Here is a 27376-nt window from a genome sequence, read left to right on the forward strand (position 1 = left end):
GCTCGTCCGGAATATGACATTGGCATTGTTATTCTTTGGTTTTACCAATGTGACTTTCGCAAATTCAGCATTCGTTGAATTTCTCATAGATTTTTTGCAATTCGTGCGACCAAGCGAGAGGCTTTGGATCGGCAAATGTTGCGTTGATTTTGGCGACTTCTCTAGACAGCGACTGCACAAATTTAACGGCTGCGTCTTGGCCTCTGTAAGTTTCGCGACTCGTGCAAGTGCTGTCGCATCTCATTACTGCGTATGAATAGCCGGAAGGCTTGTGAATTTGTGTTTTAACCGTGTTTAATTCTTTTGGTGGGAGGCGCTCTAAAACAGATTCGAACTCTGCGTAGATTACGAAGGGGGCGTCCTACTTGTTTTTATAGTTTTCAAATTTGAGAATGTTTTTGCCTTTTACGCGTAACTCTACTTGACAAGGCGCCGTTTCCATCCCTTGGTAATCTTCTTGACGTCTGCCGAGTCTTTCTTTCGTTTAAAGGCATTTGAAGCACCAATGTAATTCAGCTTTATGTTGGGTGACGTCACACACCAACCGAAAAGAATTCTTGACCCAGCAGTAGTGACTCGTTTCACCTCTAGTAAAATAAAGTAAATGGATGGGCTCGTCAATGCTTTTAGTTTTGTAAAGTATATAAATGCCTTCTTCATCCGCGTAGCCAAATACGTTGATGGCTAAATTGTTTTGTGATTCAATGCGTGGAATTTGCGAGAAGGGTGTTGGAAAGTCCACTTTTGTGAAATTTAATCGTCTTCTTTAGTGTACGTCGAGGTGCGCTCGTTATCTTATAATTTTGGGTTGGTTTCTAGCTGATGTTTGACTTCGTCTGAACATAATTTTAAAGCAGCTCTCAACGCCCAGCGAATGCACTCTTGATCTTCTTTGTGTTGGACGTTAATTATTGCTTTCTTGTCTGCTAAATATTTTGGAAGTGGAATGTAAGTAGCTTCTACTGGGTTATATTTTACCACGTTGATGTTAAATGCGACGACTTTGTAAAATACCCAGCCCGGGCCCCTCTGTTCGTGAGCTTCCACGTCCTCTAGATGTTTTACGATTTGTTGGTTTAACGATTCTTTGATTTGTTGTGAAATGACTACGTTGTTTTACTCGTAAATGTGAAAACGCCTAGTTTAATCTCGGCTCCGGGCTTTTCCATTTTAAACTTGACCTTGACGGCCGTTTGCAATTTATAAGAACCGACATCTTTGAACTCGGCTAATGCCTTGTCTTGGATATATTTTTTATAGAAATCGAAAAAGTGAATCAAATCGTCGGCAAAGAAAGTAGGCGTCAATTCCTAATTACCATAATTGCCTTTAAAGCGTCTGATTCTTCGGATGTTTACCTCTTCAATCACTTCCGGTTTTACGTGTGATTTAATCGCGGTAATTAGGTCTGTTCGCAAAATTGTGCCTTTTGTGCCCGTGGCCGTAAATTCAATGTCATTGTCTCGAGCTTTTTTAAAAGCTGGTGATATAATTGACGGGTTAGATTTATAAATTGTAGTTGGCTCGCTTGAATCGCTTTTACGAGCTCCGGCTTTGAGTGGCTTTTTTTAGCTCCGGCTTTGAGTGACTTTTTTTTAGCGGGTGCAGGCAACTGAATGTTACATCGTTTGACAAAGTCGGCTAGACACGATTTTTTTCAATCGCCAAAAGTTCGATAATATAGGGCGGCGTTGTGATCTAATTTCTCTATTCATGTCTCTATTTATATTTACGGTTTTATTATTTATCTCATTTTTTTCCTCAAAGCTTTGGAGGAGAGCTAGTTTTTTCGGGGAGCGGGGAAGCCCCGGGGAATTCCCGAGTTGCTGGGTTTGGGGGTCACGAGGGCTGGCTAGGGAAGTCCCTTTTTGGTTGGGGCAGTCCCTGTTGCTTTGGGAAGAGTGGAGAGGAGGGGCTGCTCCTGAATCCCCCGTTCCTTACTACTATATTCACTATATTCTACTATATTCTTTAGTTTAAACTCTACAAATGATTTTTCTTTGTAACATTGAATACACGCTTTGCTTTGCGATTGTTCGGCTTCCATAATTAGATACGTACCGTTTCCCTTTAATGATTGGTATCATTTTTCAAATCTTTTGTCCATGTCGACAGGACCCCCAAACCATCTTCCTTTGGCATTTCGTTTAGATTTAGGTTTATAATTATTTATCAATTCTACAGCTTGCAAGAATTCTGACCCACAAAAATAACTTTTACAAAAACGAGGCTCATTTTGCTTTAGAATATCACATGAATCAATTTCAAAAATTTCAGAACCAAAAGATTATAACATTATAAACAACAGACTTATACTTTGAGTGTCCCCCTTATACCTCATCGAGAAAAAAATGTCCAAATGTCAGCAACCATTCCTCAACTTGGTGCAATGACCCATGGGGGGGAACATTGAAATTTATTTCACTCATTGAAAATGCCAGTCCCACTTTGCCCCAACCCAGACCTGGATATGCCACTGATGTAATGGAAAAGAAACAACAGCGATAATTTAAATCCTACTTTTTAGCTACATGTATATACCTACCATTACCAATGATTGGGTTGAACTTTCTGCTTAATTGTTAAGTGATATCTCACTCCAATACAGAATTTTGGCAATCATATTAAGGTTTGCTGACTAATGTTTGTGTTGTGCATTAATACCCAGTGTCTTTTAAAGAGAGAGAGAAAGTTGACATATGATCTTGCCAAACATTCATTATCGGCCATCACAGTACTTTGATACATACACCTCCATTTTCCACAACAGATTTAATGCTTTGAACCTGATAGGAAATCCTTATGATGTCTTCTCAATATTCCACATTCACTATGTACAATTTAATCCCCAATGGTATTGTAACATAGTTTCTGTGTTTGAATGCAATTAATATTCACCATGGTTATGTGATTATAAAAGCTGGTAAATGTTAACACTCACACTTAAAGTATGGTGTATTTACAACATACATGACAGTTATACATTAATAAGAGGCACCAAAATACTTTACTGAAATCAGTTTGCTGAATCAATGTGCTTGTAACCAGTATAATGAAGTGATATGCTGTTTAAAACGAGGCTTGTAGGCCACTATGATTGACATGCAATCCATATCCACAGAATTGTCAGATTGTTTCCTTTATGATATGGTACATTGTTTATGTAGAAATGTTAGCAAGTAAAATAGTAAGAATGATTTCATGAGGTGAAAGAATGAATGTTCTAAGAGGCAAAATATAAAATTAGTCTTACTACTGGGTTAATATGAAACATTCATGATTTGTTGTAAACAGTGCCTTCATAAATTATTGTAAACTTTGTGTACAATCACTGTTTTACCTTGTCAGTCTGAAGGAAAAAATGTGACAAGTTTTCACATTCAGAGTTACTTCATGCTTAAACAGATGATCATGTGTCCAGCATTTTGCTTTGATAACCTATTTATTTTTTCCTATAGAAGTATAATTGCCACTTATGAATTTACAAATATGCAATTTTTCTCACCACACATAATACCTTCTTAAACACTGTCAAGATCAGCGATATTTCTCAGCAATTTCTTTGGTTTAAGATACAAGACCTACTTCTGAGGCAGCTACAAATGTCTGTTCTAAGGGAGGACAATTTACCTGAATCAATACATACATGTTTCAAGTGTGAACTGCTATTGCATGTATAACTATACATGAGTCTGCAGAGAGTCTTTCTGCATTTGAATTACAACTACGTGTATTGTATTCATTATGAAGACAACTCTCAGAAACTACATTCATATTATTACCCTCATGACTATGGTTTAATATCATGGTGGAGAAATCATTGACATGACTCAACTGCTTCTAAAACAAAAAAATAAATCAGTTTTCAAAACTTCTATATCTTCAACTAAGTAAAGCATGTCACAAAGCTCACAAACAGTTGATGGCGTACTTGGCTGTTCCTGGGGGTGCATCAAAATCATCGAAATGTTAAACTAAGATGACAGTTATTTGTGATACAACTTTATTTGATAAATAAGTATTTGATTTTTTTCCTCCAAAATCTCTTGTACGGATAACAAAGTTTATTCTTCTGTATTTAGAATGTTTCCTTATTCCTTTTATTTCAACATTTTCTTGGAAGACCTGGTATTGAACTTCAACTACTCATTCTTCATTACTTAAACTTTGATTCCGGTGCTTTTGTCTCAATGAAGCCTTTCTAGTGCTTTATCTCATATTTTCCCATACATTTCTCAGTACAATAGTTTTCTCGATTTTTTCCATTTCGGGCATATGCATTTTCTGGCATTAATTGAAGGCTTTTTTGTTATAATTTGCTTGGTATGATGGTAGGCTCCACTTGTGGTAGCATGAAAGGGAAACCATCATCAAAGGCTGCTTGAAGAACCTCTTCCAGACGAGAAACAAGGATAAACTGCAGATCATTCTGATTTAGAAGTCAAAATATGGAAAACAGGAAATTGGCAACACTCTGAATTCAATAAAATATGCCCATAAATTTATATAAGAGAGGAAAGGTTTCTTCAAAACTACTACAGGACTAAATATGATTTCAGCTTGGAATATATGGTCGTCGTCTTATTAAAGTTGGGTGATAACAACAACTCTTTGGAAAATGTGGGAAGCAGGTAACAGGGTAACTGTACCCTACCTTCCTTGGGGAGTGATCATCCCTGCCCAATATGAGCCCAAGGTCCAACTGACCAGTTGGTAATACACAGTAAGGGTCCTTATCTCAGAGTTACAAGTAAAGTGCAACAGCTAATTAGGCATATAAGGGAGCATTTGAGGAACACAAGAATTGCCTTCCCCATTGACCAACATCCTAGCAATGGAAAATCACCCTGTTATCTTGTTGGTCCATACTGGGAGATCTCAGGACTACAGGAACCAACCCCAAGTGAAATATTTATCCAAGACCTTGACCGATGCAGTAGTATCAATGCATTACCTTGATGCTCTGTGGAACTTCTTCCAAATCTTTCTCATTACGCTTTGGTAGGATAATCCTTTTGACACCAGCTCGGTGTGCTGCAAGTACCTTCTCCTTTATTCCTCCAACCTTCACAAACAAAAAGAAAATGACCATCTTCAGTGCAGTATCCAAACAATAACAGCCAACTTCCAAAAGTCCAAGAGATCTAATTTTAATGAACTTAAGTTTTAAGATATTTTCCAAGATACCTTGTACATGTACGTCATACATTTTTGGCCAAAAAGTAGCACAAGTTGATAAAACATTTTTTTAGAGAGTATATCTAACACTGTCGTGGGTGGTATGCTTCACTGAACCCCAAAATGGTGGTCTGACAAATTTTCAATGAATTGCAGGTTTTGTTTTGACAGGTTAATTTGCACAGGACTGAAGATTTTCTTGTGACAGGTAGTGGTTTGTAGGATCCAGAACTGAGTTTTTCAGAAAAAAACAAACTTAACACATGAATGCCAAGTCAGTTTAACTGAGCCCGCACTGTTGGGATGCGTGATGCGGACAGTCAGCAAAGGATGTGGCCGTACATTTCCAAGTCCTCAATTGACAATGGGTAGACTCAGATATCATGTAAGAGATACTGGAAGTGTGTCACATTGTCCAAGAAGTGGTAGACCTAGAGTGATGGCACTCAATCGAGATCGGTACATAATATTGCAACACCTCTGTGATTGACGCTGCGATGCAAAAGCTACAGCGAGGGAGACACCCAAACGAACAAATTACAGGGTAAGTGCTAATACTGCTTCACAGAACCTCTCATTTTCCCAATTCCCAGCCTAGCAATGACCCAACATAGTGTTAATTCCTTTGGCAGTAGTCAACTGCACACTACAAAATTTCTCCTTCATATTTGTCCACACTTGTGACTCTGTAGGTATACAACTGCCCTGGTCTTCGATCAGCTAACCAACATCTTTTGGCTGTACCAAGATCTCATACATGTAGGTCCAGGGGAGATAGATCATTCCATATAGCTGCCCCATGTCTGTGGAATAATCTCCCTATAAATATCTGGTTTTGCATGTCACTCAAAACACACCACTGGAATCTTGATTATCATACTACCTTGTGCAATTCATTTTACTTTTGTCTGTTCTCTATTTTCTTTTTTTCTGGAGCGCAGTGTACGTCTTTCGTGAAATTGATGTGTGTGCTTTATAAATAACTATTATTGGCTTTTTCGCAGTTGCGAAAACGCAATTCTTGTTCTTTTGGGGGTTGGACGTTTCTGCAAAATGCAGAAGAGGCATTGCTTTTGTCAAAATTTTTTCTTTTTCTTCTTCACCTTGTTCTGCAAGACCCCGTTCATTTTGTAAAGGGTTTTTCTGCGCAGCACTTTAGTCCCTTTGCAAGTTTGTATCTTCATCAAAGTTGCATGACCCTGCAGCAAAGATGTGCCGCGAAGCATAACATCATGATGACGTCATCAGCTAATTTTTATAGAATTTTGAATATTTAATTGCCCCCATAGGTTTTGTACACATTTTCAACCACCAGACTTCAGCACTTTTATCAATCTATCAGACTATATAGTAGGTACAAACTCTTAGTCCACTAGCTACGATGTTTTTATTGATTTTTTATTGATTGTGAATATTTTATTTTCCCCATACGTTTTATACACGCTTTTCAACAGCCAGTCTTTAGCACTCTGGTCAATTGGACTGATTCCATATCTGTCCACATTCGTAATCCACCACGAAAAGAAGATCCCAGCACAAAATTGTAAAACTGACATCATCAGGGGTCACGTGACATGAGATGGGAACAAACACACTAAAATATGGGCAAAGGACGGCAAAGGAACTAATCAGTAACATCATTATAAACTTAAACCAGCAGAGTGATAACTTAAAGCAAAGTAAATCTAGTGTGTTTTTTGCAACTTAAACTTCTCGTGCAAAAACACCATGAAGTTGGACAAGCAAAAGCATAAAAGCAAACATATTTACATTAGCACAGCCAAGCACTGAGAGAAACATAGCAAGCAAGCAAAGACATCTTTGGACAAAGAGGCAAATTATATTCACCTTAAGAAGCCCAAATCAAGGACGAAAAAAGATAAGGCTATGCCCAGTCTGTGACATGGCTAAAGGAGCAAAGTCATTGGGCTAAGCACCTCCATACCCTGTGCCTGAACAGCCTAGCTAAGACAGATGCGATTCGGCTTATGCATGGAGCCATGACACTCCAGGGTCCACGGTCCCACAGCGGTGTCAGCCTCGGCCACTGTCTGGCGATCAAGAGGAGCAGACTGGTAGAGGATGGCATGGAGGTGCTGACCCAACACTGACTATTTGGGAAAGCACATGCTAAGAGCATATAGGCAGTGACTGAGAACAAAACAAATGACTACAGAGTCTTTTATAGGTTTTAAAAATGTGTGTGAATTCCAAAAACACCATTTTGGGGAGACACAAATGTTCAAAGAATGTGGATCAACTGGGATCGTAACACTGTAGGATACAGAAAGACCATGTGGCAAAGATGTGCTGCGAAGCATCATGTCATGATAGTGTCATTGTGTGGTTTATTATGTAATTCTGAATATTTACTTTGCCCCATTCATTTTGTATGCACATTTCAAGGGTCATTTTGGTCACTTGGCAGAGATGTATTTTCATCAGAGTTACACCATAGGAGGACCTAAGAGCAATGTTTACTTTGTTTCACTGACGTCATTATTTTAAAATTGATTCATTATTTAAAAATTTCCAATTTTTTCCCATTGACTTTGTATAGTTTCAACAGGCCTTTTTTGGTCAATTAGTAATCATGGATCCTACTCACAGTTACACAACAAAAGGACCTTAACCACATATTGCCGGGTGCTTTTAAAAATGCAGTGCACACAAATGGGTGATTTTCAAGATTTTTAGTTTTCAAAATTCTTCAAAAATTCATCATTTCATTTAATGGACGTTTACACCTACACAAATGACATTTTGGTGGCTACTCTAAAAAACAGGTACCTTCATTGACTCCTGAATATTTCAGCAAGCCTGTCACCCTGTAAAGAAAGCCCAGCATTGTAAGGTGTTGCCTAATTTCCTTTGTCCCCAGTGAATGCGAGTAGCGTCTTTTCTAACACAGCTGGATTAGTATGCAGCGGTGCTGTGTCGCTCATAAATGGTGCCCTGGAGCACTTTTGTCCGCGATGCTAATCCGCAGGCGCGCTATGCCCAAAACAGTGGTATACTGTTTAAAGACAGTGACAGATTGCCTTCGAAAAATGCAAGCCGAGCAATGATGGCAATTCCAAGCAGCAGGTCTTTTGTTCCGAGTCCGGTCTTTTGTTACACGGACCAGCTCTTTTGTCCCATTTCGGGCACCCCGGCTCTGCGTATAAACCCATGGTGCTCGAAACAGGGTTCCCCGGCAGCAAGTGGTTAAGGATGAAATGGTCCTCAAATTATATCAAGATGATGTCATCAAGTGTAAAACTACAATCAGTTAAAGATGGTTGAATTTGAATTATTAAAAAAATCTACATAAAATCAACAGTGACTTTCCCTGATTTGGTGGTTGTGATAACGTGGTAGTAAAATTGAAATATTCATTTCATCTTGTGTACCTAAAGTCACATGACCCTTACTTCCGGTCAAAACAAGAAGTTGCTTATCATTCAAGAATGGTAATGGATACAAGCTTGCTTTCATAGATGTTAGTCTCTGGTCAGACAGTAGTCTTAAAAACACCTACCAGTTTGTGCGATTCCTCTTGCTTTTTACATCAAGAGATAGGGTAAATTTAGGCCTTTTATTTAAAAAATTATGGTTTAACAATTTTTTGTCTTTAAGTGATATAGTGAAAATATTTCAATATTTTTGAGTCAAAACAAAAGCAGAAAAGCCCTCTGCATGTTGCAAACAGGCAGAAAACTCTCATTTCTTCCTCTTCTGACAAAAAGCCCTTTTGTTTTGTGCATGTTTTTGTACCCATGACTTCGGTCCTTTATCAACTTTGGATCTTCATTAAACTTACGTCACTGAACAACCCTGATACATGGATGGTCCTTGAACAATGATGTCATCAAGTGATTTTTCATTGATTATTTAACATTTATTTCAGCCCATTGACTTTGTACATGTTTCCGAGGCACAATTTTGGCAATTTAGGGATGTTCGATTGTCATCAAAGTTACAACAAGCACAGACCTTAAAACAAAGACAGCCCAAAATAATTACGTCAGTACATCATGATGACATCATCAAGTGATTTATTATTAAATTTGGCATATCTACATATTATAAAAATCAACCGTGGCCTCCCGCAACATTCAGTTTGCGGCAAATGCCAGAGTAAAATCCTCCCCCACACTAAGTGTGGGTCAGGTCTCCTAGTGATACTTACCCTGCCCAGCCTACATAGGCAAATTTCCCTTGTGCCTATTATAATTTGCTGAAAAGACTTGATTATGTGTACCGCCTCTTGACCCTCCGCAATGCACTACAATCCTCTGTCCTTCTTTTCAAAGAAGGGATCAATCCCATTTCTGCGTGCAAACCATGATATTTTGTTTCATTTTCAGGAGTGATGACAACAATGAACAAATACTGCGGTATAGACGCTTCCCGGCACGAAGGGGTTAATCACTCACGCAGAAACGGCCGCAACAAGTCTAACTAAACATATGAATATTGATATTTCATTCCCAGCCAGTCACAGCACAATAACCTGATGGTGCGAGGATGCTGTTTACACTGCTCCACGCCGATGTGTGGGCATACACCACAAGCAGGATGTACATGCACGCGTACTTCATGTATATGTACATGTCAGTAGACAGTGTTGTGCATTTGTGAGCATATACAAAACTCACATGCAAATACATAGCCCTCCTGTCTGGTCAGTCAATGGCAAAAAAGCGGAAAATGAAATTCTGCACATGCAACAAATAACGGAGATCCGTTTAAAAGCAGAGATTTCCCACCCATGGAGTTACATTTCTCACAAACTATACAAAATCGAAAGTGTAAACTGAATTTAAACACTCGCATTTCCCATAAACATTTCTGGTCCATTGGTGCCAGTTGATTCATTATCATTCTACACATGAGCATGTATATTTCTTTTGTATTTGGTTTATTGTGTACTGCCTTTTTTCATCATTGTTTGAAGAGGAGTTATTGGCTAACGATAACTCGAAATATGCAGTGGAGGAAGGAAGACAGGCATATTCAGACTTTAACATAGCCCCGGCCAGCTTTGACCCACTGCATGCACAAATCTCCCACGATACAAGGAGGTAGACTCATTATAATATCGCTGTTATATAACAGCTCAGTGGCAGGCTGGCTAGGCTGTTGTGACCTCGAGTATTAGATTCAATGCTGACTGAAGTCCGGCGCTAGTGAAAACCAATTCGGAATCGGGGCCAGCTTGCAGTTAGTATCCGTTATGACCGAGGTGGCACTATTGTGATTAATACCACAGTTCTTTTTCGTCTCACTAATCGTAAATAGATTCAATGTTTTTGTGGAAAATACCCTGACAGTTTTTTACTGTTTTCTCAAGAAGTAGGAACTGTATGGAACTGAAACTTTCATAGGTAACTCTAATTGTATCTTTCTTGATAATTTTGCCTACTAAATTAGCATTCCCTTGACAAAAACCAATCTATGACCCTACCTTTAAACAGAAATTACGTGACATGAACTTAAAGGAGCAGTTTTTCTACACAGGGATTTTTAGCTCATTAACTTAGTACGTTTTCAACTTAAGCCATCATTTTAGTAACTTTGCGATGGTTGATTGTTATCACACTGATAGCCAACTAAAACCCAAATAGAAGAATTATTCCAAATGTGTGACGTCATGATGACGTTGTTATCTGATTTACTATTGATTTTTCAACATTTATTTCAGCCCATTGACTGTGTACACTTATTCAAGCCACCATTTTGGTAACTTCGCGATGTTTGATTGTCATCAAAATTACAGCTAACAAAGACCCTGAAAAAAGGATTTGGCAAATTTATGACATTGTGACGACGTTATCACCTAATTTCTAATTAACTTTCGAATGTTTAATTTTTCCCCATAGGTTTTGTACACATTTTCAACAGCTAAACTTCAGGACTCTGGTCAATCTAACTGATTTCATATCAGGGGTCACATGACATGAGGCTCAAACGTACAAAAAAAGTGTGAAAAAGCCCTATGTTCTGTTGGCAAACAGACAGATGAGCTCTCTTATTATTATACATATAGCGGTATAAAACCGCATGAAATCTTCCTACTGTAAGGATTTGAGAGGATTCATTGCTACTAAGGAACTTTTAGTTATGTTTGCCATTGAGATAATTAGGCCTGTGCCGGGTACCCGGGTACCCGCCCGTCGATTTCAAAACCCGGTTCCATTTTTCCGGGCCGGGTACCCGTAAAAAAGTAAATAAATTAGGAACAAACATTCATGCACAAAATGTCTGTGAAGTTTCTTACTGAAGGACAGACTTCATGGAAAACCACTGTGCCGATGAAAATCCGGTCCCGCGGTCATACATGAAACTTGAATTCGGAGATCGACAGCTAATTTTTTTACCCACTCCGCCCATTGCACCGCAAGTCGTTTTCCTAGTTCCGGAATTTCCTAGTTCACAAGAGCGAAAAAAACACTAAAATTCACGGGCGATAGGTCACTCGCTACGTGTGATTTTAAATATTTCTTTAAATTGAATAGTCATATAAACCTTTGCATCTAATGTCCGCTTAATCAAAATGACTTTTTTAGAGTTTCCGTTTTTGTTAATTTAGCGAAAACTGCAAGCTTTTCCCCACTCTCGGATCGCGCGGCGTTACCACGCAAAGTCGTTGCGAACTCAACTACACGGGCGCAGCAGAAATGTATGTGACGTAATGGGTTCGTCAACTGTGCGGCGCGGGGAGGGTAACGTTGATAGCTCACTGTACAGTTTAAAAGTCGAGTCAAACTGTACGCAATTTCTACCTTTTTAATTCATTAGAATTCTTATTTTTCATCTAATTTTCTCAAAATTAAAAGATTCTCTATTAGAAAAGCAACTTTTTACAATGGTTTTGGCTGAAAATGGATTTTTCGTGTGGTTACTTAATATTTGTGAAGACGTTTTTGTCTCGATCCTAAACCGATCCAGAACTAGGAAGGTGTCATTACTTTCGTCGATCGATCCTGTGAATCCAAATATAAAAGCTTAGATTTCGGAAAAAAAATGAAGAATATCCAAAACACAAAGTTGACTTCTGACCATATTTCACTCGAATTTGAGGATTTTTTAGCTGCAGTCTTACTGAATAATTTTCGCGATCCGGAACTAGGAAAATGACTGTACCAAACCTATATGAACAAGAGACCGAAGGAGTTTTGTCTTATGAGGGGGGAGCGCTGTTGATGTACACTTGCATGACTGTATTTGTAACTATCAAATCCTGTCGGCCTAAATGACTCTTGTGCAGAATAAGTAGTGCTTACTGTTTGAATTAAGAGTATTTTTGTCAAATAAAACAATATGAATGAAAATTACTTTATGTCGGGATTGACGACGAAGCGAGAGCGGATTGTGTAATATTCCTGCGGTACTGGGACTCCACACGGCGTGCGGTAAGTAGCGATCACGCACAAATTGTGCGGTTGATCGGCCTCTTTTATAATCAAAGCACTAAATGTGCGCTACAAACCCAAAGAGTCAGAGAACCAGTTTAGTTAAGTTTTATACCAAGAAATATTCCGTTTCAAAATCATTTCTAAATTAAAGCAACTTGAATTTCCTCAGTGATTCAGCGGAACTGTGGATGAGGAATTGACCAAAAAAGCAGGAATGATTTTTTCTGTATGTACTAAAGCATTTCAAATCCAAGTATTTTTTCATTCGAAAAAAAAGGAAATGTTGACAGGTGCAAGTCATAATACAGTCGGCCAATCAAATATCACTTGTCGAAGTACTTATGCATTAAAATCTCGACAATTTGAACCTCAGGGGAATTGAGTTATCCTGAAAAAGTATTTATAAAACTAAACCACTTCATCGTGGTACGTACCTTCGTGTGGCAAAACTTTCGTATCGCTTAGTCATTTAACAACGTGGAGCGCTGCTATTTTTTTCACTTGGGCTTCCTTATGTGTGGTCACATGACCTTTCTTTTTACGGTCACATGGCTGCTGCAGTGTCAGCGATTGGACTGCCTGAAGGGGACTACAATTGGGCCCGCGTTGCAATCAGGTTAGTTTCAGCGTCTTGAAAGCCAGGATTACACAGTTGCAGCTACGTTGATTTATGCAACGTGCTGGTCCTCGTCAGAAAAGAAATGAACTTGCGATGACTCCTGACCCTATCTAGACTTCCGATTCTTTCAACGCCGTTTGAAGCATTTTGGTGGCGGTTTTTTGAATCAGAAACTTCAAAATAAGTGGATGTAATGGTGTGGGCATTGTTCGACTTACGGTGGTATTTTTGTACATAAAACTTTGAGTCTTTTAACCCGTGACGTACATAGCACTGATCTGGTCCGCACGTGACACGACCAGCGCTCACCATTCGTGCACGCCACATGCGTTCCGCGTGTCCGTGGTCATGCAGCATCCGGGACATTTCCTTTGAGCGTTTGCAGGTGCGTATATCATGTACGTGGTTTGCAGCTCTGTTCTTTTTTCTGACGTTTCCCGTGAAGATTTGTTTTTCTGTTTCATACACCCACACAAAATTTGAAAACTGAAGGTAACAATTTCGTTTGATAAAAAGGTAGGAGAGATTATCTCCAACGTTTAGAACAATGTTCTGCTTGCTTCCTAGGTACCAAAAAGAACCGTGTTTCGGGCACATGATCCACCGGGTTGCGCGCAATGCCATTATCAGGCGATCTCTTTTCCGGGTACCCGGGTACCCGATGTTAACAAAAAACGGGTACCCGGTTCTAAAAATACCCGCAAATGCACACCCCTAGAGATAATCAGAAATGTTCAATGATCTAGATAAAACCACAAACTAGATTACTGAAATTGAGGTAAATATTGTGAACTCACCGGTAGAACAAGTCCCCTCAATGTTATCTCCCCAGTCATTGCGGTATCTTGGCTCACTGGTCGATCACTTAATTACAAAAAATTAAAAACAAATATCACTTCTTCAGCGAGTACAATGAATACAGTTATACCTATTAGTAACAACTACCTGAAGGGAGAGATGAGAATAAAGACTATGGGTGTAAATGAGTCTTACCTAATAAGAGAGGAACATACAGAGACAATGGCTTTATCTGATACCGAGTCCTACAATGTATCCGGAGACAGGTGAGAATTGTGACTATGGCTACACCTAATGCTTAGCCTTACCTGAAGAGAGAGGTATTTTGACTATGATATACATTGTACCTGATGCTGAGTCCTACCTCAATAGAGTAGAGTGCATTTTTTATTTTGGCAAAACCTGATGTTAAGTCCTACCTGAAAAGACGGGTGAGCATTTTCAGTGTGGCTGTACCAAATGCCACGTCCTACCTGAAAAGAGACGTATTTTGACTATGGCTATAACTTACGCTGAGTCCCACCTGAAGAGACAGATATTTTGACTATAATATACCTGATGGTGAGTCCAACCTGAAAAGAGGGGTGAGCATTTTGACTATGGCTATACTTGATGTTGAGTCCTACTAGAAGAGAGGTATTAAAGTACTTTGACCTTGGCTGTACCTGATGCTGAGTCCTACCTGAAAAGAGAGGTATTTTGACTTTGGCACTACTTGATGCTGAGTCCTACCTGAAGAGAGAAGGAAGTGACTGTTTTGACTATGGCTATACCAGATGCCGAGTCCAACCTGAAGACAGAGGGAAGTGACTGTTTTGACTATGGCTATACCTGATGCTGTTCCTACCTGAAGACAGAGGGAAGTGACTGTTTTGACTATGGCTATACCTGATGCCGAGTCCAACCTGAAGACAGAGGGAAGTGACTGTTTTGACTACGGCTATACCTGATGCTGAGTCCTACCTGAAGACAGAGGGAAGTGACTGTTTTGACTACGGCTATACCTGATGCTGAGTCCTACCTGAAGACAGAGGGAAGTGACTGTTTTGACTATGGCTATACCTGATGCCGAGTCCAACCTGAAGACAGAGGGAAGTGACTGTTTTGACTACGGCTATACCTGATGCTGAGTCCTACCTGAAGAGAGAGGGAAGTGACTGTTTTGACTATGGCTATACCTGATGCTGTTCCTACCTGAAGACAGAGGGAAGTGACTGTTTTGACTATGGCTATACCTGATGCCGAGTCCAACCTGAAGACAGAGGGAAGTGACTGTTTTGACTACGGCTATACCTGATGCTGAGTCCTACCTGAAGAGAGAGGGAAGTGACTGTTTTGACTACGGCTATACCTGATGCTGAGTCCTACCTGAAGAGAGAGGGAAGTGACTGTTTTGACTATGGCTATACCTGATGCCGAGTCCAACCTGAAGAGAGAGGGAAGTGACTGTTTTGACTACGGCTATACCTGATGCTGAGTCCTACCTGAAGAGAGAGGGAAGTGACTGTTTTGACTATGGCTATACCTGATGCTGAGTCCTACCTGAAGACAGAGGGAAGTGACTGTTTTGACTACGGCTATACCTGATGCTGAGTCCTACCTGAAGAGAGAGGGAAGTGACTGTTTTGACTATGGCTATACCTGATGCTGAGTCCTACCTGAAGAGAGAGGTGAGCACTGTGACAACGGTGATACCAGCTGAGGGGCCATCTTTTCCCACAGCTCCAGCAGGGAAGTGAATGTGAACATCTTTGTTTTCCATAAGGTTCGCGCCTTCCTTAGTATATATACCGTACTGAAAAACAAACATGGCAAAGGGGATCTTATTGAATCATTGATTAGATAATCTACCCCCTAATTAGCCAAAAAGAGCCATGTTGGAGGGGAGTGTTTGTTATGTTGGTAGTGATGTGGCTGCAATGCATTCATTTCATAGTTGTCTGTGAACCAGTGAAGTGCAGTTCCCATCAAAAGGAGCCTGTATTGCAAGGAAACTGCACCCTCTCTCGGTCTAGCTTGGGGGTCATAGTGAAATCTGAAATATATTCTGTGAAATGTGAATCAAGCCACATTCATCATTTCCTCATAAAGATTAGTTACTTCCAATATAACATTGTGAACAACCTAGTACAAAATTTGACTGGGCATTAATTATCTCTCATTTGGTACATGTTGCAAAGCTCAATTTTTATATTTCTTGCAACAAAGTAAGAGGATGGGTTCCCCCTCACAACACAAAAAAGAGAAAAATACACAAGGTAAATTGCTCTCAATACTTTTATACAATTCCCCACAAATAATTTCTCCAATTTTGTGCAGTTCATCACTTGGCAGCCAAATGCACCAACACTCACAATTTCAACCTTGTCTTGCTAAGGTCTTTTTGATTGCAAGTTTTCAAACATGATACCCAGTTTCTTGTAAATGTACCGGCAAGCCTTCAGAAGGCCATTTGCAAAAATTACCCATTTTGATGGATCAAAGAAAACTTCACATTTTCTTGCAGAACTTTTAATGAGTATATGTAGTTCACACACTCAAAAGCTATCCATTTCCTGTAAAAATTGATGGAAATATATGTGAGCACGTGGCGCGGAGAGCAGATCGCATTGTATGGAATGCCAAAGGTGACAAATGTTTAAAATGTCTAATCTGTGCCTTTTCCACGATAACAATAATTTTTGGTACTGTATATTGTATTGTACATGTCTGATTGAGTTGAAACCTTGCAGGTAGTAAGGAGGGAAAATTTAGAAACAGAAATTGACCTCTCGTGATGACACTTCCACCAGCAGACAAGTCACGTGACATTAAAGGTGCACCATTAAAAGTACTATATCTCCTGAAGTGTATATCCAATTGGGTTCAAATCTTGTCACATGACATTAAAGGTGCACTCTTTAAAGTCCTATATCTCTTAAGTACATGTCCAGTGGGGTTCAAATCTTGCAGATATCTTGAAAAGGGAGTACTTTAGAGGTATATTGACCTCATTTGATGATGACGTCATCAGGAGACAAGTCACATGACATTAAAGGTGCACTCTTTAAGGCCCTATATATCCAGAATTCCACGTTTGATTGGTTCAAATCTTGCAGATATCTTGAAAACGGAGGGCTTTAGAGGGATATTGACCTTATGTGATGATGTGATGATGACATCATCAGTGACAATTAAGTCACATACGTGACATTAAAGGTGCATTTTTTAAAGCCCAATATCGCATGAAGTTCATGCCCCATCCGGATGACCTTTGCAGATAGCTAAAAAGGGAAGGGTTCAAGATGGAAATAGTTTCATCTGATGGTCGTATTATTATATGGTAAGTCATGTGACATGTATCAAGATGACATGAACTATAAACTTTCTATTGCTTTATTTCCATTTAGGACCATTATGTAACAATTTTATTAAATTATTTTTTCAACACTCCTTTAAACCGAAGCAGCTCCGTAGTTGTCCACAACCACAGTCTTCTTTTGTTATAGTTGATTTAGAAATATTTATACATAAACAAAAACTTGTACCTTCGTCATCACCCACATTTGTTCATCAGAGTAGTCATGAAAATTGGTGTCTAGACCAGGCATGAACCACACATACTAAGTCCATGTTTGTGTGGTGCCTGTTTACCGAGGTCGAAAAAAAAAACTTTTCTTCCATTCCATTTTTTCCATTAAATTTCGCCACCCAAAAAACAGAGAAAATATAGAAAGCTATTTAAAAAAATAGATTCCTGCAGTATACTAATGTTTTTAAAAAATGGGATGCTTTTCTTTTAGAAAGGATTTTTTTTTTAAAGTAGGATGATATTTAAAAAAAAAATAGGATTTTTTTTTTTAAATTGCTTGTTTCAAAAATGGCATGCTAGTTTTAAAAAATAAGACGTAATGCTCTGGCGGTGCTTTCATTATCTGAAATGTCACTTTTAAAAGCCCTCTTTAAGTGTAATGAAACACTACAAATGTATATTCTAAACTGTACCAAGATTATCAACTGATTTTGAGGGAATTTGAGCTTTCCACCCATCCATTTATAAGTCAGTCTTCTGTGACTTTGCAAGAGCCAATTAGCATTATGGTACATGTACACTATTCAGGGCACACAAAAATTTACCTGTGTTTGGCTCACTTTGATTTTCAATGTGGCATGTCATGTGAAAGGTCTATCATATCTTGAAAGTCTTTAATGTAAATATTAATAATGCCTAAGTCCTCAAAATTAATGGCCTTACATCAAAACTTGAGGGTACGTGTAATTTCAAGGTCAATCACTCAGCTAAGCTTGCCAGCTAAGCTGGAAGGTACCGGTATCCTTTTTGGCACCAGCCTGTGGGCTTGCATGGTTTGTACTGTTGTTTCAGATCTGAAGCCTTTGCAAGATTCCTTACAACATGTACAAGTATATGCTTTGAGTACATGCAAAATTCTGGAAGATGTATGGAGTCGCTGGACAGTACGCGTAGGGGCATGCACAGAGTAGGTGCAAATTGCATATGGAGAAGACTAATATTCCTGCATGAAAACTACAAAAATTAAAGTCAAAAACCTGAATAAGTTGAAACATTAATGTCAACATGTTCAAAATTTAGTCAAAGCTTTTTGTCTTTGGAAATTATAATAATACTGTTTTAGGAGTACAGGCAGACTGGAAAAGGTTGGACCATATAATCTAATTTCAAATAAATAAAACCTTTAGCACTTTGGGACTGTACATCATACAATCTGCATGTATAGTCACTAGTAGTTTGTTCATGTGGAAACCATGCATATAAACAAGTGTGTCTAAAAGGTACTCATATTGAGCCAAACATGAATGAAGTTCCCAGTTATTCGATCATGCTGTAGACTGAATGCACTGTTCACATGTACAGTAATTTATAAGAACAGTGAATTATGTCCAAAAGACATGCTCTGTTAGGATTCTGAAACACACTTTTATTGAATTTGTGAATCCACATCTTCCTTGCTGCATGTTGTACCTACCACTACATCCCAACTGACGAATTCAAATATGCCACCCAGGAAGTTTGCAAGGTCACCTGGGAGCATATACAGAGCCCAAGCAGTGATCAGCTTGACTGTCCACTGCATGAAGCCATGGTAGCATACAAGTGACCCTAAAAATAGCTGAAAAATAGAGCTCCAATTTCAGACCAGTTTCACAGGATAAGAAAATAGAAAGAAACTTGTCACAACTTGTCACTTGTCCCAAAAAATAGCCCCAAAATAGCTTTCCAATTCCGGAGAAACGTTTAAGTAAAAAAAACAGAAGAAAAGCAAGGAACAAAATTACTTGAGTACAAAAATAGATTAGAAATCCGGTGCCATTAAAAAAAAGTAAGCATTGTGGCATCCAGAAATAGGATAGATTAAAATAGGGTAGCATAGTCCATATAGTTCCTGTAATAAGAAAAATAGTTTTCTTTCTATTTTCTGAGGGAAAATAGCATAAAATGTACTGTAAATAGACAGAAAGTAGGATTTTGCATCGAGATTTCCATGAGAGTATAGATATGATACTGGTGGCGGGTCATTCTTCAAATGACTGGAAAATACAGAATTCTTATTTTCTCAAAAAAGGAAAAAAAGAAAGGTTTTTGCATGATAAAGATTTCACAGCTTTACTGATACTGTAATTGCTTTCCTTTCAAGTCAGCTTTTTAAAAAATTATTCAGCAGTCCCACTTTAATGGTGTATACTACCTTTAGACAAAAGGTCTTTTCCAATGTTGCTGAATTAAAAATTCGCAATCCCTCATAAAATTCACAACACAGTTACACATTAATATGTCTTATTTGTTGGCATAACAGTTATCCAACAGGAAAGAATCCTTCCATGTGTATTATTTGACTGACCTCCTTAGCATGTGTCCTGACCCAGTTGAGAGCCAATGTGGCAGATTCCTTCATGACATCTCCTAGCTGACCAGTCAAAGTCAAAGTACCATCTCCTTCCATTTTGGTAGCCTCCACATACATGATTTCCCCCCCAAAAGCAGTCCAAGCCAGACCTGTAAGTGCAGACATTGTGAAGAATGCACACTAAAGGTTGTGATGTTTGGGCATTAAACCCTTTCTGTACCCCACAGAAACACTGAACTTTTGTAATAATTGTGATGAGTACAGTTTTTTCAAAATTAATACTGTAGAGTAAAGTCAAAAGCTTTTAATCCTTAAATATCAAAACATACATGAATTTCAAGATACTTTATTTTCCGTCCTCTGAATTGATACAAGAAACTCTATCCACTAGATTTCATAGGAAATAATCACAGGTCTAGTGCAAGTTACTTTTATTTTAAAATTATTTGTCAGGCCAAAGCCCCATCTCTGTCAGAATCAGTGTGGTTCTCTTTTAGCTTTCCATTTTGACATCATTGTGAAGCTGAATAACCAGACCTGAAGCTGTTCTTACTTCCAAATGCAGATACACTGTATGTGGATTGAAAGATGGAGCTTGCTATCGAAGAGGCACAACTTAAATAATGGAAGAACAATTCAGATATTGTTTAACCTTACCCACAGCAACACCAGGCTGCAACAATCTCTCAGACATTTCACTCTCATAGACTGGTATCTAAACAACACATAACAGTCAAGTCAATTATAGCAAACATGCCAATCTGAATGAAATGACCTACACACTGGTATACAAGACAACGTTCACTGCAATGATCTTAAACAACATAAAACACATCAAGCCCAAAGTGTCCCTACAATATGTTTAGTTTATGCAAATAATCGGTCACTTCATTTGAGTAGTTAACATACAGCCACAAGTACACTACTTTTATGTATATAACGTACATGTTTCAAATAAAAGTTTCAAAGTTGAAATTTACCCCTAGAATATCTTTGATGGCATGCCGGTCAATGACAATTGGCATCTCAGGAGGATGTGTGATAGCAGCATCTGCTGTAGCAACAAGTGATGCTTTGTCTAGTAATTCAGTTCCCAGATGATCCACATCATGTCTTTCTTCATCAGTGGGCTCTTTATTGCCTAAATCCTCAGTGGTCTTGGGCCTTGACTGTGTCTCAGCAACACGGACTGCTACAGCACGGCATACAGCTCCTATCTTACGCTCAAGTGTCCTTACCCCTGCTTCCCGGGTGTACTTTGCAACTATCAAACACAGGGAGTCCGAGTTTAGTAAACAACATGGAAGTTTCACAGTTATGAGTGATTTGTCACAGTCTAACTGAAGAAAACTAATGGGTTACTGTTGTGGTTTAGTCTGAGACAAAGCTGAGATTTCGTACACTTCCTACTTGTGCCTGTGGGCCAAAATGTCACCATGATTAATCTAATTAAAGCTGGCCTTGAGTATACAAATTATTCTTTTTCACTTTAGATAAAATAACTGTTAGTAGTAACTCATGATACAGCAAAAATCTTTGAAGCCATATTTAATGTAAAAAACATATACACACAACGTTGAAGTAAGATTGGGGAATGAAGAGAAATCCATTAAACATCCAGGACAGTGTTTGTACTGATGACTGCAATAAAATACTGAAATTTTCAGGGCTTTCATGAGTTTTGTAGTTTTCTACCTGATGGCTACAATTGTGTGAATCTTGCACTTTTTGTGCAAAGCGCCAAAAAGGAGCATGAAATATGAAACCCCTGAAAATCCATGAATTTGGAAAATTGTCCTGAAATCCTGGCACGTCCTGAGAAATTACATCTCTGACTTCTCACCAGCTGTGTGCAATGAGCATAACAAGTACAATTTGAACACGAGCAACTTTTACTCAAGATGCCCTAAGTAAAAGCACAAGCATACATATACGTACAGCTTATGTGCCATGCAAAGTACCGTAAGTGATCCTTGATAGTTTTCTACATAGTTAGTACAGTGCTTCAAAGTTCCACATTACGGGTTACATTACTAGTATGTGATTGCATGTGGGCACCAAATTATTCGAACAGAAAGGATGGACTTATTTCCCACTTTCACTCCAATGGATTAGTGCACAAAAAATTGCTCGATGTTTATACTTCACAATCAAAGATTTTTAGTTTTATTTTTTTGGCAATTTAATGATGCATAAATAAATGGCAATAAGCAAGCAAGCAACCTTTTCTCCGAAATGTTTTCAAAGAGCAACTCTGGGGTTAAAAAGTTGAACATGAAAATATGCAAACTGAACATTGTCTTCCTGGACTTAAATCACACTAAGGAGCATGTAAAGATTCAGGAACATTCGTGGTCCATTGGAAGTCTTGTTCGGAAAGCTGTGTTCCCAACAAAATGCTCACAGCTGAATAATTGTAGTCCGCCATATGTTTGTCCATGTAGCAGAAAGAATGAACACACAGCCTCATCCCAGCATTCTGAATACCATTTTTTCACTTTCTGACAAATTTCTTATCATAAATGGTATGTTACTTTTTACTTAAGGTCTTCTGTCTGCAGCTATAAAGTGTGACCCATATGTACATAAAACCAGACAAACAATTTAGTTTTATGTGATGGGATTTGATGAGAGGAATGCTTTTGTGTTGTTGGTTGTTGGTCTTGTTATGGTTTTCCCACAAAAACCCTCAATAAATCTATCCCTGTATCCATACCAATTTGTTGAACAAGGCACTGATTAGGGATTAAAGATTTCAGATCTCAAATACTACTCAAACTAGGGCCTTTAAGTGGTGAATGAAGCTTAATATAACATGAAATCTCACCGTAACAGTTTACATCAATTTTTTTAACACTACCACCCAAATAAGCTGTCACAAATAAGTTCCATTATAATTATGTCCAACCTGTGTCGAATAACAAAAAAAAAATCTCATAGCACTCCCAAAACAAGCAAACCCTAAATAACCACAAAGGACGCATATTTTTTGGCAAGGACGTCATTTTTCCAAACAGAAAAAGGGCAGAGATTTGAAGTGTGCACACATATTGTGACAGGCTGTTGGAATGGTCCCATGGAACACAGTGTTCCTGACTGTTTGAATGAACCATTCCAAGGGAACGATGTGTTTCCAATGAAACAATGAAGCATTTCACTGTGGGGAACATGCCATTCCAGTGAGACTGTTCCAAGCATTCAGAATTCTGAGACTTCTTCACCCTCACTTGTCTGCAAAAGCTTTGTCAATTTTGAATGTGAACTCTACAGTTCACTGCACCAAGATGTTGAACAGTTTTCATACATGTACACTGATGAGAGTTTAAACATGCACAAAACATTGTTCTGAGAAAATTGCATAACATTGAAACACTTCCAACAATTTAGCTGTCATATCACATTGTGGGGCTGCAGTTTTCATTTTAATTGCAGGGTAAGGTCTCACTCATGGTACAGACCTTGTGTGTTCCTCAGATTTCTGCACCAAGGCCAGACTCTCCCCCAAATCTGTAGGGATATTCTATTCTAGTAAGGAAATACTCTCCTCCAATACCTACAAATGTATTTCCAACGTGGATGACCTGTGAACACACACAAATTTTTTTAATGCATCGTATTTGGTTGGGTCAAGCATGATCCTACACACCAACAACAAAACCAAAAGGCCTGTCTTGAGTAATCAGAAATGAATTGGGGATCGCACACCACACACAAAAGAGTTAAGGGATTAAGACCTCCTTTGTTTGGGTAATCTGATTTGCTTACGAGCAAAACCACACTTACAAAAGAGATAAGGTTACTAAAATCCCAACTAGCAACTCCTGGCCAAAAAAAAAAATCACATGGCAACAGGTGACACTTGTATACACTATGGACTTTCTGTATGTGAACCAGTCAACGTATAGACACACGCGACAATTTTAACATGGGCAGTTGAACAAACGGGGAAAAGAATGAAAATACTGATGCCTGAACTCATTGCAAGCTCTGTGCCTCCCAACATATTTTACGGGCATCAGAAATTAATGCAAGGTTTTAAGAATTTGCGGGTAAAAAACCACCCCCAGTAAACAAAAAAAACCAAGACTTCTGTGAAGAACACAGCGTTGAGGAGGAAATGAGGTAACACCGCAAAGGTTTTGGCATGTGAGAGCCACCATATGAGATGGGATTGGATGAAGGAAATCACTGGAACTGGCATGGAGATTGGTCCTTCCGAGGGGAACAGCAGGAGAATAGATGGAGCTGAAGCAGACGCATATGCATTTGACACCAGGGCACGATGTCTCTTAAGCTTGCCATGAAGCCAAAAAGCCAAACTCGAGCCGGAAGGGATGTTACTGTCATGGAGAGATGGATGCACTCCTCCAGTGCCAAGCAGCACTCCATGGAAGGAGAAGCCCTGCCAGTTTTCATGCTGAGGGATGCACCAGACCTGCCAATCTTTTGGATAACAAAACTATATTCTGGAAATTTGAAAGTCACATTTTTCATTTATTCCTCCACTTGATCATTTTGATCCATTTTCCAGGTTAAAGAGTGAAATGGCCCTATTCCGACCAGATTTGACCACGTTTTCAAAATTTGAAATCTTGAAATTCACATTGCATGTCTAGGCCTTTGGATTTTTCTGGCATGGGCTTTGTCACCTGTTCGTTGGCCGGCCATAAAATGTCTCCATCCATGTTTATTTCCGCAAATTTTTAAATGGAGGATCGGTCTAGTCAAAGACTGCATCCAAATTGGACCCTCTTTAGATAATTCACACAGGTGTTACACTGACATATTGATGAGTCTATGTCCAAAAATTGTTTGAAATCTCATACAAAAACGATGCATATAGAACATGTAAAAGGCGAGTAATAATGTACGACACAATTTCTTTGTCCTGCGCCAGTTGCCACGAAGCCCTGTATCTGTCAGTGAAAGTGGACAATTTATTAACCTTATTTCAAGCCGCATATTTACGATGGCCATGAAATATGCGCTACATAAAATACTGGAGATTGTCACTACTTCCACTGATGCACAAGTGGCTTAAAGAGTCCCACATATGCATAGATGAATTTTGATATTTCATGAGCAGCCAATCACATAATGATCGGGTGGTTGCCAGATGCTGTTTACACACATGGTTTGTACATGTGGAGTGAGGAAGAAGATACAGAGATGAGATTCTGAAAAAATGAAAAAGCCAGAAATTTGTCTGAGTTGTGGGATACCAGCATGCATGAAGTGCAAACCTCAGATAAAAGATGCAACGATATCTGACCGCAGCACAAGGCACTGAAAATGTACATGTATATAATAATTTCGTACATGTCATTCATGAACTTTTTTTGTTATTTCTGAGCAAAGGAAAAACATGAATTTTGACAATGACAAAAATGAAAAGTGCAAGAGCAACCTGGTAAAAACGGATTGAATAGGCCTAGGCCTAAATGTAATTTTAAAAAATGTTTCCAGCATGAGTAGGCCTATTACTTTGTGTTCCATCTCCATTGTTTCCATGCCTTGGTGGGGGCTTCTCTGGCCCTTTCAAGGCAACCATTATGGTCAGCTTGGCAGTTTTGGCAGCTACTTTCTTGAAAGATTCAGCATGAGTTAAGGTTGCCTTTTCCCCCCATGATGCATAGTTTATTTCGGTATCTGCACCACAGGCATAGTGCTTTGCCTGGCTTCTCCAACTTCCACATGAACTCGGACAAAAAAATTCCTCAAGATTTTATTTCCACCTATTCCCACCGCCATAAGTTTTTGGAGCCTTTGATCTGTTCCTCTCCTTCCTGATGAATATTGCCTTTGCGACATGACACGGTAATTCAAGTAGTGTTGGTAACGTCACAGTTCTAACTTCGGGCAAAACTTGATCATGTTACATGCTGATGATGCTGAACCGTGCGCAAGAATGCACTTCATACAGTGAACATTATTGGTCCGTTCGCAATGTTACCAATTTTCGTCTGTAAAAGAGCCAATAAAAATTGTTTTACATGTATCTTGAAATCCTAGCCTGGTTTTGAGTCTGTGTGTGCGGAATAAGTTCGAGTACGGGGCCGGCCGCATTGACATGTACCAACATGGATGAATAAAACACAACTATTTTGGCCCTAAAATAAAAAACCTGACACAGGAAGGTAAAATAGCAAGGAAAAACACTTTTTCAAAATTTCATTCCAGAATATTTATTGTTATAATATCTGATGCTTGAACATCAGAACATATTTCTGAAGAAAAGTATGTCAAAAAGTGCATTACACGTCGGCACTTAAAATGTCAATTTTCCATGGTTGGAGCTAAAGTAAAAGTCGGATCTTAAAATTACAGTTGGAAAATCAATACAAGAAAGTCAGACTTCCACCAAAAGTCGGAAGAATCTCATCCCTGAAGATAGAAGTGAAATCGATCTGTGGGGTTCTGAAGAGGCATTATGGCTCTCTTTTCCTTCAGGGAGGCGATGTTCTTCTCCAAGGAACTCCACCCTGTAAAGTCAGAAGGGACTGGAGTGGGTCAAATTGTGGAGATGAGGTGGAACACTGGTGAATTCCAGCTGATAGCCAAAAGGTACTGTTTGGAGAACTTAGAAGTTCGTGGTAATGTGTGTCCATTTATTAGCAAATTCCAAACGTTGACCCCCTACTGGTCCCAAGGCTAGTGGAACATGAACCTTGTTATAGTCATTGCCCCCTTTCAAACATGGACCTGTTGGGATTGAAGGAGCACTTTGGTTTAGAGAGCACCATGATGGTGTAGGGAGAGACTAACAACTGTGAGGGGACTTTGGCAAAGCTCTCGTAAAGGAGGTCTAGATTGATGAAACCAAGAGTAAGGGTTATGAAAAGAACTTCTGCTGCTTCTGTCACCTTTAGTGGAAGTCCGGGTAGATTTAGACGAGTATCACAAGGACCCCTAATGACTTCTCAAACTTCTCATCCGTCTCGAGGCATTAAGCTTCTTAGAGCATGACTTCACTGAACTTGCCATCAAAAAGGTCACTCCCTAGAATGGGCAGGTCAACCATGTGACCTCTGGATCCCTCAGAGGGTAAGAAGAAAATTAACAAGCATTAGGCTTCGGTGCAAGGAAGAAGCAATGGCTGAGCCCACAAAAAATTCACGGGGGCAGGTGCCTAAACAGTCATCCAGGAATTTCAACATGACTGGGAGGTCAGGGCCAGATAACGATGGGTCTTCCGAGACATGGCAATGTGCTTGTCCCATTTTTCCAGAGATATTAGAGAGATTCTTTGTATGCTTACCTAGGAAAATTCTATTTTGGGAAGAGATTTCTAATCAAAGCTTGTCTTTCACTTTAGAAGAAATGGTAGGCACTGAAAAATTACAATCAGTATCTTCAGAATTGGCCCTGAAGAGCAGAACCAGAATTGTAAGTATCATTTTTCTTCTGGACCTTGGTAAAAACATCCTGCAATATCTCAGAAGAGAACCCGTCCATGGGAACAACATTATTGGGAGAATGGGCAGGTCCGGCTGAGTCCCTACGAAACAAAGTACGTG

The 27376-nt window shown here is 39.1% G+C and overlaps 1 protein-coding gene across 1 annotated transcript in view; it reads right to left on the minus strand.

Moving 5' to 3' along the window:
• Positions 1–2376: 2376 nt before the first annotated feature.
• The window catches only part of lonp2 (lon peptidase 2, peroxisomal), a 91384-nt gene continuing 66384 nt past the window's right edge, over positions 2377–27376 (minus strand). The window contains exons 12-18 of the mRNA XM_087137669.1: positions 20840–21123; positions 20517–20574; positions 19854–20008; positions 15654–15790; positions 13995–14061; positions 4955–5065; positions 2377–4429 (exon numbers count right to left, since the gene is read on the minus strand). Of these exons, the coding sequence (XP_086993795.1) occupies positions 4310–4429; positions 4955–5065; positions 13995–14061; positions 15654–15790; positions 19854–20008; positions 20517–20574; positions 20840–21123 (932 nt within the window). The 3' untranslated portion in view covers positions 2377–4309. The remainder of the gene's footprint in view (positions 4430–4954; positions 5066–13994; positions 14062–15653; positions 15791–19853; positions 20009–20516; positions 20575–20839; positions 21124–27376) is intronic.

Source organism: Acanthaster planci, linkage group LG06, assembly GCF_054643075.1.
Source record: "Acanthaster planci isolate LZ-2023a linkage group LG06, COTS_SCS, whole genome shotgun sequence".
Lineage (NCBI taxonomy): Eukaryota > Metazoa > Echinodermata > Asteroidea > Valvatida > Acanthasteridae > Acanthaster > Acanthaster planci.